At 51.3% G+C, this 15,367-nt stretch overlaps 1 protein-coding gene across 3 annotated transcripts in view; it reads left to right on the top strand.

Annotated features, from left to right (window-relative positions):
• The window catches only part of GUCY2D (guanylate cyclase 2D, retinal), a 52,809-nt gene that overhangs the window by 15,303 nt on the left and 22,139 nt on the right, over positions 1-15,367 (top strand). For 2 of the 3 annotated variants that reach the window (XM_075908183.1, XM_075908185.1), the window contains exon 2: positions 12,806-13,686. In XM_075908183.1, the coding sequence (XP_075764298.1) occupies positions 12,978-13,686 (709 nt within the window). In that variant the 5' untranslated portion in view covers positions 12,806-12,977. Of the gene's footprint in view, positions 1-10,183; positions 13,687-15,367 lie in introns of those variants that run through there. The other variant, XM_075908184.1, reaches the window with a different exon arrangement.

The raw sequence follows: 15,367 nt of genomic DNA on the forward strand, positions 1-15,367 counted from the left end.
AACATTGATTCTGTCCAGGGATGCCTGGAACAGTCTCTGACGTTGGAGCAGGTTGGGTGTGGTGTTCAAAGCAGTCACATCCTGCCTCCACTAGAGAAACGTCATCCAGTTGAGCGCAAGGCCCTTGGTGAACTGAAGATGTGACGGTCACTTGGATCAGACACCTTGGCAACACACGCTGCTTGTTCGCTTTTCTGGTTTTTTGGCCTCATTGGCAGAGGAAATATCTGTCACTTACTGACTCCAAGACCAAGGAGTTGGCTGGAGAACAGCCCCTGGATAATTCCCAGAGCAGATCTTCTAAAAAAACCTTCTAATCTGGATTTTAAAAAATTGCCAATGATGGAGAGTCTGTCGCAACCCTTGGGAAATTCTCCCCAGTAGCTAATTACTCTCAAGGTTAAACATTTTGCACTTAATTTTCATCCTGAATTTGTCTAAATTCAGCTCCCAGTCATTAGATCATGAACTACCTCCCTTTCTTGGCTGGATGAAATATTTGTTCCCTACAGCAGGACTGGGATGAAGTCACTCCATAGACTTCTCTCTAAGCTAGATAGAGGGTGCTCCTGGAGGATCTCAGGGCTAAGGCTGGTTTTCTAACCCTTGAATTGTTCTTATGGCTCTTCTTTGATCTCCATCTCCAAATTAGCCTTGTCCTTCTTGAGTGGCCGGCACCAGAACCGGGCCCAGGATCTCAGCTGCGAACAGAGTTAAATCCAGATGTAAATTTGCCCCTCCGCTCTGTCTCCAGACTTCCTGATTGATGCGTCGCCAGGTCGCGTTAGCGCTCTAGTCGATTCTCCACCACCAACCTCTGAGTCTTTTCTCTAGTCCCTGCTCTGCAGGAAGGCCTCCCTGGGCCTGGCGGCCTGGCGGCCTGGCTTGTATTTTCTGTTCACAGGCATATTTGGGCTTTCATGTAGGATATTTTTGAGACCACGTTGGGAGCTCTGCCAGGGTTAACAGCTCCTCCCGTGTGGCAGCTGTTGGAGCAGCTGGTGTGTTTGCCCAGACTGGCTTCCCAGGCTGCCTGCTCCTTTCCCTGTCGGGCTGGCAAATGCTGGGTAATGTAGCGAGAGACTCCAGGTGCGCTAATGACTTGGATGGGTTAATAGTTGGATTGTGCAGCATGCAGAGCCATGCGGGAGGCACATGAAGAAGCTGTGGGTGGCTTGTGAGCCACAATCTCTGTGTCGCTGAGCTATTGTAGGCCGAGAACACCTCGTGGCTCGCAGACAGCTCTGGGGCCTGGGAGAGACCTGGCACTGTAGGGTGTGTGTGTGTGTGTGTGTGTGTGTGTGTGTGTGTGTGTGTGGGTGTGTGTCCTCAGTCTATAGGGTGCGTATGTTTGTGTCTCTTGGCTCTGCAGGGGGTACATGTGTGGCTCTGTATGGTAGGGGGGCAAGCTCTATAGGGTTGCACACCGTGGCTGCCACAGATACAATCTCCCTCCCCTTATGGGTATCTCTGGGCCCGCCCTCACTCCACAGGTGGGTTAGGGCAGCCCAGCCCCTATCTTTCCGGGGTGATCCAGGCAGGACCCTACACACACCTTCTGGACCCTGCCTGGGGAGCTCTCTCTGGAAATGAGGGGCTGTCCCCTGGCTCAGGACAGGCGAGGTGGCTAACTGGGGCAGTGGGGGCCATCATGACTGCAATGGGGCTGGGGAGGGGTGCAGTGAGGTAGCTGTGGGGCTGAGGAAGGGAACCCTCCTCTCTTCTTGCAGCCAGGAGCATCCTTGCGGAGGGGGGGAAGGGGCTGGTTCTCCTCAGCCCACCTCTGACTGGGGGGTCAGGTTGAAGGAGCTGGAGTGAGGATCAGAAGGGGGGGCTGTTTGAGCTGTGTACCATGGGTCCTGCCCCTCCCCATCCATCCCTTTGCTGCTGTCTGTCTGGCCTGGTACGTCATTCTCTGGCTGGCTGTCCATGCCCCCTCCAAGACCACTTCTTCAATCTGTCCATCCCCCTCACTACTTTCTCCATCCATCCATCCAGTTATCTATACATTACCCCAAACTTCGTTCTCCATCCATCCGTCTATCCAGCTATCCATCCATCCCCCCATGTCTCTTTCTCATTCCATCCATCCATTTGTCTATCTAGCTGTCCAACCCTCCCTCCATCTGTCTGTCCATCCAGCCATCCAGTACTGAAGAAGAAACACTATGTAATCCCCAAGGACTCAGTATCGAAGACTTCCTTTTCCCTGCTGCCGAAGCTGAGTGTTTTGGCTGTAGCTCCAACATGATGTATGGTACCATTGGAGCCAACAGTGAATATGTCTCCTGCATTGTCACCTGCCAAGGTTGGGTGTCTGCGTGTTGCTTTGCTTAGACGACTGGCTGGTGGGAGGCTGGTACAGGTGTTGTCCAGTTTGGCTGTTTATCCCACTTTCCTTCTACGTGCTGGGAGGCTGGTTATGGCCATGAAGCAATTGATCCCGACTCCTGTACTGGGAGGAGAAGTCACTGTGTGTCGTCCTGGTTTCTGCCATGGCCAAGTTTCCAAAGGGCATGGATGGCTGTGCACGTCCAGGACAAAAGTATCTTTGGCTTGTAGGGCATGAGGCCACGGGTGTGTACATGGTGCTAGATGGCTCTTCAGGCAGCTACCAGGCTGGGGTGGTTTCACCAGTCAGACGTTAGGCAGGGTTGATTCAAGTCCCCACTCTTGCCTTGTCCTCCCTGGGCTGGTGGGCAGAAGGACCGAACATTGACATAGGGGCCCCCTTCAGGACAGAAGAAGTGCTGTAAAAGTGTGTGGGGGGGAGGAGGGGGGCACAAGTGGCCAAACAGAGGCCCCATCCCCTGTACCACCCTGCCTCTGTACTACCTCCCTCCCAGGCCCTACCACCCCCCAGCTGCCTCTCCGCTGAGTCCCTGCCCCCACCTCTCCGCCACTCACCCTTCTGGCCAACACAAAGTGCAGGAGCCATGGCATCCCTGGCATCCTTTGCTTCTCCTCAACAGTCACCTTAGTCCCCAACTCATTGCCTGTGCATCGGGGTTCCTGTGCGGACACAAAGTCTCTGGTCTATCTAAAAGTTCAAGTGCTGTAGAAATGCCCAAGAATGGGGAGCCAGCTGCGTGGCTTGGGCAGTGTGACTCATCCAGGGACAAGCAGGGCATCAGGGCTAGCAGGGGACCCAGCAGCCATGCCGATGAACAAGGCAGCGCCCGATCCAAACCTTTGTGCCTTAGGAATTCCACATCGCCACCTCCGGCCACCTGAAAGCTGGTTGGCTTCAAGGTGTCCAAGGACAGCAGTTCTGAGTCCTGAGCAGATGTAAGGCGTTTCACTGAAAACCCGTCCCTCTGACTTTCTGGGAAGCGCTGCTATTACTGCCACCCCTGTGCAGCAGCCTGTTGGTGGGCTAAAGACCAACACTGCAAGTTGGGAGTGGAAGCGACCCTGAGGAGTTTTCAGTGGCTCTGGTGAAGGGCCACCATGAAAACAGGCAAAAAGCCACAAGACGATCTCCCTAAACAGGGCAACTGGGCCACAAAATGGCAGATGAAATCCAATGTTGGTTCATGCATGCTGAAAAACATAAAATCCCAACTACATTGGGGCCAACAGCCACTCCGGGGCAAGCTCTGTGCCCCTAGAAGGGGTGGAGCCAAGGGCAGTCAGCCCTTAGACCGTGGCACCTTGGAGCCACATGGAGCGCTGGGCACAGCACTCAGGTGCTCTAGAGACAAGTCAAAGGGGCAAAGGCCACTGATCACCACTGTTGTCACAGCAGCAGGGGTGGAGGCTAGAACTCCAGGCCCTTTTGAATTGCTGGGACCCGGGGCAATTGCCCCCTTTGCCCCCATCTCCTCATTGATGGGCCTGCCCAACTATGCCTATAAAATGATGGGGTTCAAGAGAGAAATCTTGGAATCACTTGTGGATAGTTCTCTGAAAACATCTACTCAATGTGCAGGAGCGGTAAAAAGCCTACTATTAGAAACTGCTAGGAGTGGGGTAGATAAGAAGACAGAAAGTATCTTAATGCCTCTTTATCAATCCATGGTATACCCGCAACTTGAAGACTGCATGCAGACATGGTTGCCCCATCTCAGTAAAGATCTATTAGAACTGGGAAAAGTACAGCAAAGGGCAATAAAATGATGAAGGATATGGAAAACTTCCATATGAGGCAGGTGTGGGCAATAATTTTTAAAATGGGGCCACTTCAGAAATTTCAGGTTATTGGTCTGAGCTTTGCTGTTGTTTCCACAAGATGCAGGTATGAACTCCCAGGATCACAGCCAACTTGTCCACCCCAGACTGTTGATCCTTCACCTTATAGCCTGGTTGCTTCAGGTCTGCTGCCTTTGGAAGGGGGTTGTACTATGGGCATGTTTCTAAATAGCAGAAAGCTTTTAGCTAGGAGCACTGAAAAGATTCTCCACCTGGCCCTGGGTTTCCCCATCTGGGGCTTCTATTCAGCACGCATCGGACTTTCTTCTCTTGGTGAAACAACCAGAGTTCGTTGTTGGCTCCATCTGAGTCCACCTAGCTGTTATCGTAGCTCTCCATGGATCCTGTTCATAACCACTCTCTCTTCGCTGATCCCATGTTTGTCAGATCTTAGAAAGCCTGGGGCAGATTGCATAGACTGGGAGAAGAACATGTTGCCCTGAATCTAGTTCCCATCTAGTTGATGGGCTCCCCAGCTGAGCCCTGGGTGATTTTTTTAGCTTCTGCAACCTTCATGAAAGTGGGTTTTGTTAAATTGCTATTTCCTTCAGCATGAGAGTAGGGAAATTGTGAGTTCTAGAATGGGAACCTCCCTATTTGGTCATCTTCAGAGACAAAGTTTACCTTCCCCCTCACTCCAAGTTCCTCATTCAAGTGGCTTCCAGTTTTCATGTTAACCAAGCCATTTATCTCCTGTCTTTCTTTCCAAAGATTCATGCATATGAAAATGAGGGAGAAACTCCATACGCTAGACTTTAGAAGCAACTTGGGTTCTGACTGCAGAAAGAATGAAAGGCCATCTGGTGTCCTCCCAAGGGTCTCTTCGTGGAGATCCAGTTGTGTTTGTTTATGCTGCTGGAGGGTTGATGTCTCCTCCACCGAGTAGAGTAGTGCCCCATTCAACCAGGTCTCGGGGCTTTTCTGGCTCGTGAGTGTGTGTGTGTGTGCGCGCGTGCGTGTGAGTGTGTGGGCGCGTGCCACCCGCTGCACCATCTCCCAGCCATCCAGAGCCTGTTCAGACCTCAAGCCCCTCTCCGGGGAGGGCCACGGGCTGGTCACCTGCAGTAGAATGGATGTTTGTGATTGCCTAAAAAGTAAAAAATGGTGACTAACCTTTCCCCTCTTCCCCATAATTGTTGTTCTTCAGGGTCCCTTCCACGGCTAGCCTCCCTCCCCCCTCTCTATCAGAGTCTAGGGCTGGCAATTCCCTCATGGTTGCCAGATGTGGCTGAAATATCTCTTCCATTGTCCAAGGCGGAGGACTTTTGTTGGCTTTGGGACCTCATAAAGCAGGGTGCAGATACGCTTGAGATCCCCGAGACCTATTCTGGATGTTTCACATGCCTCAGCTTTGTCACAAGGGGCACTTCCGATGAACGAGGCTCTTCTCAAGCTGGCCAATATGACCTGATTCCCAGCCACAATGACTCCCGATCTCTCTCCGAGTGCTAACCTGCTACAGCACTCCCTACCTGCAAACAGAAGACGGTAAGAATAGCCAGACAGGGTCAGACCAAAGGTCCATCTAGCTCAGGATCCTGTCTTCTTTTGTCAGTGGCCTGTGCTAGGTGCCCAAGAGGGAGTGGACAGAGCAGGGAATCATCAAATGATCCCACCCTGTCTCCCATTCCCAGCTGCTGTCATACAGAGGCTAAGGACACTCTGCCTGTCCATCCTAGTTAACAGCCATTGATGGACCTAGCCTCGGTGATAGGGCCCCAGGACGAGGCAGCAGCAAACAGCTGGGAGTGGCAGAGGAGGGCCGCTCTGGATAGGAGAGAAGGAACTGCTTGGTGGAGAAGTGACTCCAGCGGTTTTGGGATGGGTTCTTTAAATTGTGCCTCCTCCAATTGTCAGCAGGTACCAGCTATCTCCACCCAAAGGGACTGAACCATTCCATAGTGCCACTTTGAGGCTGGGCGAGGGGGACCAAAGGATGAATTTTATTACAAATATCATGAATTTGTTTTAGAACAAGACTGAATTAAGAACCCCACTAACTTTTTCCACTCATGAGCGGAATGAACTTTATGTGCACCAAGGCATGCGCAGATGCGCACTACTAATAGAAACACATGCTGCTGCCCGAGGGCGCTCTGCTAATCAGTTGGGCGCCATGCTAATCTCTCCTGTGTGGCTGCCCAGTCGCTCATCTTACAGGGAACACTGGACTGAATCAGATGCAACTTGATTACTGTGAGGGGGACTCTGAATGGCTGGGTTCTGTTAGGTGCCTGTGGAAAGGCCAGTTCTCCCCCCCCCCCCAACTTTGTGCCTCAGTTTCCCCTCCAAAGCTCCATCAGAGCTGTGGATGAACCATGGATTAGAGAGTTCTAAAAATGATTCTTTTTTGTGTTTGTTTTATTAGATGAAGAGAAGAGGGAAAGAGAAAACAAAATGGCAGAGGAGGAAAAAACTGAGTGTAGAGACCTTTTAGGTGAAAAATGTTGGGGGTAACGGGAGAAGAGGGTGAGAACAACTCTGTTAATTGATTTTTAGTAGAAAGTTTCTCCCTGTCTCCAATGCACTGGCCCTGCACCCTCCGTTCTACCCATTAAGGCTGCCCCTGTATGGTTAGAAGCGAGTGGGAGCCAGGCATGGAATCAGAGTTCCGTCCCTGACCTGATAGCTGAATGGGCTTGCAGGGCTGTGTGCGGAGGTCAGCATTTGACTGTCCTGATTCAGGGACTGTGTTGTTGGACGCGGTGGAGGTTGTGGAGTCTTCAAAGCATGTGGTTTTGTGTAACCCAGCCAGAGCAATGCTGAACTATGCGATGGTGCTGAAAGTTAGAGTGAAACTGGGGAGACTGGCTGGTGGATGGGTGGTGCTGCCCCTGCTATCTGCCCCAGAGACCATCCCTACTGCTCTCCTGTCAAGACCATTCTCCACCCTGGTACTTCGAGTGCAGCAGGTGGAGGCCTACAAGAGACTTTAAAATACCCTGCAACTAACAAGTTGTGTTAAAACTCCCTAGGGTCACAGATTCCCTGGCCTTGACTTGGTATTGCCGCCACCACCCAATGCAAAATCCCTTTAAGAACCCAGGAAGGGGCACTTGAAAATTCCTTCCGGTGTGGGCACCCTCAATCTTTTTATCCCTCCCTCTGGAGAGAGGTTGGAAAACTGTAATTTCTTTTAATAGTCTGGCTTTGTGGTCTTAGGCATGCACACACAGAACCTCCTGCCCTCTAGGAGACAGGAATCAGGTCAGGGAGATAAAAGGGTGATTTTTATTAACAAAACAAAGAACCACAGGCTTGGATGGCCAGATGCAAAGGTGTGTGTGAAGGTGGGTGGATTAAAGCACAGAGAATTGCTGCCCTAGGATCCAGTTTACAAAGTCACAGTGTAAGGAGTTAGTCACATGTGATCTGCACAGAGATGTCCAACAAACCCCAGAATAAAGAAAATAACCTGATTTTGTCTGACTAAACATACAGGCTCTATCTACACTGGCGGCTTCTTGCACCAGAAATATGCAATTGAGGCTAAACGAGGAATATTGCCGAGCTTCATTTGCATACCTAATGAGACGCCATTTTTTCAGAAGAGGCTCTTGCGCCAGAAGGAGCGTCTACACTGCCCCTTCTTGCACAAGAAAAACCCTCTTGTGCAATGCCGTTATTCCTGAAAATAATCAGCATAGCGGCATTGCGCAAGAGGGTTTTTCTTGTGCAAGAAGGGGCAGTGTAGATAGCTCCTTCTGGCGCAAGAGCCTCTTCTGAAAAAAATGACGGCTCATTAGGTATGCAAATGAGGCTCGGCAATATTCCACATTTAGCCTCATTTGCATATTTCTGGTGCAAGAAGCCGCTAGTGTAGACATAGTCTCACTGTTCTACTCACATAGCTATGGTTTCAAGATTTAGTCCTTCCCTAGGCATGGATTTCACTGCATACTCCATGCCTTGCTCTCTGGCTTAGTCTCCTAGTTCTCTTCTGGTCACACAAGAACAGGAAGGTCACTGCTTCTAATTCAAAAACCCCATGCTCTGTTTCCATTGGCTTTCCTGGTCTCCTGCCAACTCACTTCCCTAGCATTCCTGGGATTCCCTAGCACTCTCTGTCAATGGCTTTAACCTGTACAGGCAAGACAGTTAGGGTTAGGTCTCAAGAGTTAACCACCGTGAAAAGACTTTAGTTATCTGAATGGCTAGAACGCTCAGAAAAGGGTTTTACCCCTCCCATTCACAAGGTCCAGTGAAGACACCCTCTCAGTCATGCCTGGTTATGACAAACACAGCTGTGTGTGTCTGACTTGTTCTATCCTCACCTGAGCAAGGGTCTTCTGCCTCCAGCCCTGCTAAGCTGGGAAATCCAGGCAGTTCTCCCAGAATGCATCAGTCAGCATGAAGCCTATATTGAGCAAGACATGATGGGGACATTCAAGCTGTTCTCCCAGGTGTGTCTACACAGAAAAGTTATTTCAGAATAATGGTCATTATTCCGAAATAACTATGCGAGTGCCTACACAGCAATTCTGTTATTTTGAAATAATTTTGAAATAATGGATGGCTTATTCTGACTTCTGCAAACCTCATTCTATGAGGAATAACGCCTGTTTCAAAATAGCTATTTCGAAATAAGGCGTGTGTAGATGTGCCACTTCTGCTATTTTGAAATACGAGAACCATTCTAAGTTATTACTCCTGGGGCTCTAAATCAAGATAACACATCTACATTAGGGAAGCTTTCCTAGGACTCATTTTGAGGCTTCCCTGCTGTGTAGACTTGCTATTTTGAAATACAGGTGGTCCCCGAGTTACGAACGCATTGACTTAAGACTGTTCGTACTTACGACCAACCTCCCATTAAGCGCATTACAGCCGGTCCCCGAGTTACGAATGCGCGATCTGCACTTACGAACAGCGCAGTCACATTTAAATGAATGGAGTCTGACTTACGAACAGATCGAGTTACGACCAAGTGTTTGGTATGTAACTCATTTGTAAGTCGGGGACTATCTGTAAGCTACTTCGGAATAACTATTCCGGAATAGCTTATTCTGAAATAACTGTGCCGTGTAGACATAGCCCCAGAATGCTTCAGCTGGTGTGAAGCCCTTGTGTTAAAATTCTCCAACAAGTGGGAAAGCCAGGCAATTAATTCTCCCAGAATGCATCCGCTAGCAGGCAGCCCACAGTGAGCAACACATGCTGGGAAAATTCAAGCAATTCTCCCAGAATGCGTCAGCAGGCATGAAGCCAGAGCAATGCCATGGGGGATGCACAGAGAACCAAGAGTTGCGGTGAGGCTGGTGAAGACCAGTTGTGTGGCTGTGGTGCTAAGGGCTTGCCAGCAGGAAACGAACGACCAGGTGACGGGGGTGAAAGACCTGAAGATATTGCCAATTGCTGGGTGTCTATGAGCTGCCAATGGGAAAAGCAGATGCTCTCCAGGAATCCCCCAGATGTGGTGTTTTCAGTCAGACCAGGCACTGCTGGAAACTTGAGTTTGGCTCTGGTCCTCTGTAGTGAAGAAAGCTGCCTCCAAACTGGCCCAGGTGCAGAAAGATGGGCTGTGAGGAAGCCCAGGAGACTAGAGAGCCAGTCCCACCAGAGGAGACTACTAGAGCTTGCCTTTTTGGTCTGAGACGCAGCCAGCAAGGGATAAGTGTCATAGCTGTTCCTAAATCCATTGGCTAGGGGAGTTGGCAGTGTTGGTACCAAGCTGAACAGAGATAAACAGGACAAGAATCGATGGAGGCTGTAGAGCAGAAGGTTCCTACCCACTGGAGACAGGAGGGCCTGGTACAAGCTATGTCAACACTACAGAGTTTTTTTTTGGAAAAATGGCCATTTTTCAGAAAAAACTTCACTTATGTCCACACTGCAATCGCGGTCTTTCGAAAGAAAATTGAAAGAACAGAGGAGTTTTTCCAAAATTGGAAAACCTCTTTCTATGAGGAAGAAGCCTTTTTCCAAAAGAGCTCTTTTGGCAAAAGGTGTTTGTGGACAGGGAAGAATGAGTTCTTTTGAAAGAAAAGGAAAGATGAAAAAGCACAGGTGCCCTGGTGCTTAAATGTGAGAGCATCCATTCAGTGTGGACGCTATCTTTTGAAAAAGCAGATCGCTTTTTCGATGCGCTTTGGCAGTGTGGATGCTCTCTTTTGGAAGAAGTTTTTTTGGAAGATCTCTTCCAGAAAAGCTTATTCTGAAAGGAGCCTGCAGTCTAGACGTAGCCACACCCACCCACAAATTGTCATGGGGCCTGAACGCATACTTTGTGTTGTAAAAGAGCTGGAGAAATGTCTGAGTGGGGCTGCTCACGATGATTAGGGGCAGGGCTCACCAGTCTTGGTTTTTTTTTTTCCTCCCCTGGATTAGGTTTCATGTTTGTAGTGTTCATGCTTCAGGGCTTTAGCCTATCATCTGCAAGGGTCAGGAAGGGTTGTCACTCTGGTGTCTCCTGGCATTGTCTGTGTGTGTATAAACGTGTTTCCCTCTTCTGAGGGAAGAGCTTGGACACAGCTGAGATGGGACATAGGGCAGGGTGGCTGATGTGTTGAGCAGGTTTGAAGAATCCTGTCCCCAACTGTTTGCCTAAACAAATTCCTCCTGGGGCTCTAAATCAAGATAGCACATCTACATTAGGGAAGCTTGCCTTGGACTTGCCTCGGATTTGGGCCAGGAAATAATCCCCCCATCCCCCCAGGTCAGTGGGGTGGGAACATTGGAGGTATCGGGTTATGCCTTCCTCTGTGCCATAGGTGCAGCTTGACTGTGCAGCTCATCTGGGCATGTCTCATGTAGTTGGTTTCCTTCCATGGCAAGGCCTTAGGCACGGGGGGCACCTTGGTTCCGCCTGTTCTCAGCCAGTTGAGTCCCTTATGTCAGTGGTACCACAGTCAAATGTTGGTGGTTGGGTGCAGTAGTTAGTGCAATGCAGGAAGTCAGTCTAGATAACAAGGTGGTCTCTTTTAAGCTCAGATTTGGACTTGAAGAGAACACCCCTGTTTAGTCCCTACCCCATTCCCTGCCCCCACAGAACCCCTTACCTGACCAAGGACCAAAGTCTGCACTGACCTTCCCAACTACCCATCAATCCCTCCGTTCTACCCTGCCCTCCCTATGGTCGCCTCCTTCACTTCCAGGCCCATCCACGTGGGACAGGCGACATGCAGGCTTGGGCCGCTGGAGATGAGCCAACACGTGGCTGCCAGGACCACTGGGCTGCTTCACACCTAATGCAACCAGGCATTTGGGGCCAAAGAGTTAATCCCAGTTTAGTTCATCTATGAGATTAGGATTGAAGGGGGAGGGGAGGGAGCAGGTTTATGGAGGCGCTGGGCGGCACGTGGAGTTGTGATTTGGCTAATTCCAGCGAGGCTGATGAGATTGGGTGGATTTAGGCCAGGACAGCTGTCTTCACCCACCATGACCCTCCACCTCGTCCTGCCATGGAAACGAGCCATGCAAGGCCCCGTGTGTGGAGTGGGAGGACAACTGTTCCTGCATGGAGGGGTCGATTTGCTATCAAGACAAAGGACACCTCTTTGAAGGCCCTGGTGGGCAGGTCTGGACTGTCGGACCCATGCACTGGAAAAGATGGTTGCATTGTTAACATCATAGCCATATTGCTAGCATCTTGGTGACAGAGCCGGTGTTGTTCACGCATATGGTTGCTGCACTTGGTAACATGGCTGCCATTATTCACAATATGTCTACTGTTCACAATATAGCTGTTGACAATATTGCCACTGTTGTTAACAATAAGGGTGCTGTTCGCAATATGACTGCTCTTGTTAACAATGTGGCCACTGTGCACAAGATGGCTGCTGTTGCTTGCAATATGGCTGCCATGATTCGCAATATGGCTACTATTAACGACCATATTGCTGACACAGTGACAGTATGGTCATCATGCTTGGGGGTGGTGATGGCTACAAATGATGTAACATGATTTCCTGGTGATTGTCAACAGCCATCTGCCTCTTATAATGCTTTTTGATGCTGAAACAAACCTGCAGAAGTAAGGACCCACTCATTAAAGCACTAAATTGTGTAATTTAAGCACAGTACCTTGGTAATATGTCTGCCAAAGTTAAGGCTAGGGCTGCTGCTAGTGAAAATATGATTGGTGTGTTTGCAATATGGCCACCATGGTTAACAATATGACTACCATGGTTGGCAATATGGCTGCCCTTAGTGATAATTCAGCTGGCATGTCAGCAAATATGGCCACCATTGAGAACAATATGACCACCGGGGTTAGCAATGCAGCAGCTTTGGTTGGCATGGCAGGCCCAAGATGGCATGGCAGCAAGCCAACCAAGGCAGCTTTGGTTGGCATGCTGGCCCACATCAAGATGGCCTCTATCAGCCATTACAAGCCACAAAATGACCAGAACTGGCAATAGGCTGGTTGCTACTGGCAAGAGTAGGGGAGCCCTTGGATGTAAAATGGCTGCTGTCTAGTAACCAGACAGTACAATACACCTCAGTCCCCTCCCAGCTCTGGGGTTAGAATCCAGGAGTCCTGGCTCCCAGCACCCCCAGCTTTAACCCACCAGCCCCCATTTCCCTCCCAGAGCCAGAAAGAGAACCCAGGAGTCCTGGCTCTAAGCCCTTCTCTCTCCACATCCCTTTCTGACACGTCTCCTCTCTCTTCCAGACGCACCGTTTCCCTACAGCTGTGGTAGCAGCAACCTCCCCTCCATGATGTTGGCTGTGATGAACAGACCCCTTTCTGCCAAAGGCTTTGGGCTCTGGGCCCCAAGGGACTAAATAGCCTGGTGCTGCCCCCCCCCCCCCTCCTGCCCCATTGTGCCCAGCACCCTTGCACTATGTCTCCTGCTTGGTTTGGCTTCCACAGGTTCCTTCTACGCCTCTCCAACCACCCCAGGTGGGGGCGGCGGCGGCGCCAGACTCTCCTACTCTGGCTCCTGCTGTTATGCTGGCCTGCTTGGGTCCACCCAGCCACTTTCAAAGTGGGGGTCATGGGCCCCTGGAGCTGTGACCCCATCTTTGCCCGGGCGTTGCCCGAAGCAGCTGCCCAGTTGGCTGTGGGGCGGATCAACAAGGACCCGGAGGTGAACCAGGGCTACTGGTTTGACTATGTGCTGCTGAACGAGGAGTGCCAGACCAGCCAGGCGCTGGTGGCTCTGGTCAACGCCGAACGCTATGCCTCCGGCTTCGTGGGGCCACTCAACCCGGTCGCGTGTGGGATGGCTGGGCCATTGGGCCAGGCCTGGAACAAGCCAGTCTTCTCCTGGGCGTGCCTGAATAGGGATGATGAGGTGGAGCGGTGGAACACCTTCGCCCGGCCTCTCCCGCAGGCCTCAGCCGTGCTCTACGCTGTCCTCAAATTTTTCCGCTGGGCCCACGTGGCCGTGGTCACCTCCCAGCAGGACCTGTGGGTGGAGGCAGGGGAAGGCCTGGCCCACTCGCTGCGTGACTTTGGCTTGCCCGTCAGTGTGGTGACCACCATGGAGGCTGGTGACGACGGGGCTCGCAATGTCCTGCGACAGGTGCAGAGGGCCGATAACGTCAGAGGTACTTTCATGGCAGGGGGACAGGAGTCCTGGGTTCTCTCCATGGCTCTGGGAGGGAGTGGCAGCTGGTGGGTTAGAGCAGGAAGGTTTAGGTGCCAGGACTCCTGGGTTCTCTCCCTGGTGCTGGGAGGGGAGTGGAGGCTGGTGGTTAGAGTAGGGGGTTGGGATCCAGGGCTCCTGGATTGTCTCCTCAGCCCTGGGAGGGGAGTGGATAGAGTGAGGGGCTGGAATCCAGGACTGCTGGGTCATGAATGGCTGGGAATGGACGCTGCACAAATTCAGACAGGAACTCTGGGGGCAACATTTCCTGGGGGGTGGAATCAGCCCTCCAAGAGGGAAGAATGCTTCCTTGCTGGAGGGCTTTCAGCACTGAGGGGACTTGCTAGCAGAACTGGCAGCTGTGGGTTTGACAGTGGCAGGGCTCTGGGAGGCCCTCTGGGCTCTGGCCAGTCCTCTTGGGCCCTGCTGGCCTAGAGATGTGTGAATTTACATGGGGTGGGTGCCTGGATGGAGAGAGAAAGGGGTGTGTGTGTGTGTGTGTGTGTAGATGGACAGAGAGATGTTGGGGGGTGGGGGCATGGAGGGAGGTATAGGGAGGTGTGTGTGTATGTGGGATGGTGGTGGTTAGAGGGGTGTGTGGATAACCAGGGTATCAAATGCAAAAAAACTGGGACAGGTTTTGGGGGTAATAGAAAACCAAAGAAAAAACTATAAGAAAAAACTCCAATATTGGAACTGTCCCTATGAAATTGGTCACCCTAGGTAAGGCAGAAGTGGGTGATAGATGAACAGACGGAGAGATATGCGTGGGGATGGAGAGACAAAGGCCTGTATGTGTAAGGACAGATGGCTAGATGGGGCAGTGGGACGGGGGATGGAAGGAGGAAGGGAGGGATGTGTGGAGATGGATCGATAGAGGTGTATGGGGGTGGAGGGACAGGTGGATGTATACACAGAAAGGTGTGTGGTAGGGTAGATGGATGGATGGGAGTCTGTAGATGTGGGAATAGATGAATGGACAGATAAGAGAGATGTGTGGGAGAACAGATGGAGGAATAGACAGAGTTGTGGAGTAGATAGAGGCCTGTGGAGGAAGGAAGGATAGGTAGAGGTGTGGAAGGGGCGGATGAACAGACAGGGATGAGGGGAGGATGAAGGTGTGTGTGGGTAGATGGAAAGACAGATGGAGGGACAGAGGGGAATGGGGGTAGATGTATATACAGACGGGTGTGTGGAGATGGATGGCCAGATACAGCGGTGTGTGAGGGTGGTGGATGAATGGAGGTTTGGTGGTGTGGACAGAGTGTGTGGAGGGGATGGATGGACAGATGGAGGGAGAGATAGGGAGTTGTGTGTGTGGGGTGGATTGATAGGTACATGGGGGATGGGAGATGGCTAGACATAGGGCTGTGTGTGTAAGGACGGGAGGATAAATAAGGCAGTGCAGTGGGAGACAGAGGGATAGGTGTGGTGGACAGAGGTGTGCGTGGGGGGGGTGGAGGAATGGACAGAGGGAGAGGTGTTTGTGAGGGTGCATGGATGGATGAAGGGATAGACAGGTGGGGGAGGGATGGATCCTGATGTCCTGGTGGAAAGGGGAAGCCCCTTCTCAAATCGTGAGAGGCCAGAGACTACTGGCTTGACCCATTGCTCTCACCTCTGGGTGTTTTTCATCCTTCTGG

Source organism: Pelodiscus sinensis, chromosome 24 (genome assembly GCF_049634645.1).
Source record: "Pelodiscus sinensis isolate JC-2024 chromosome 24, ASM4963464v1, whole genome shotgun sequence".
In the NCBI taxonomy this organism is placed as follows: domain Eukaryota; kingdom Metazoa; phylum Chordata; order Testudines; family Trionychidae; genus Pelodiscus; species Pelodiscus sinensis.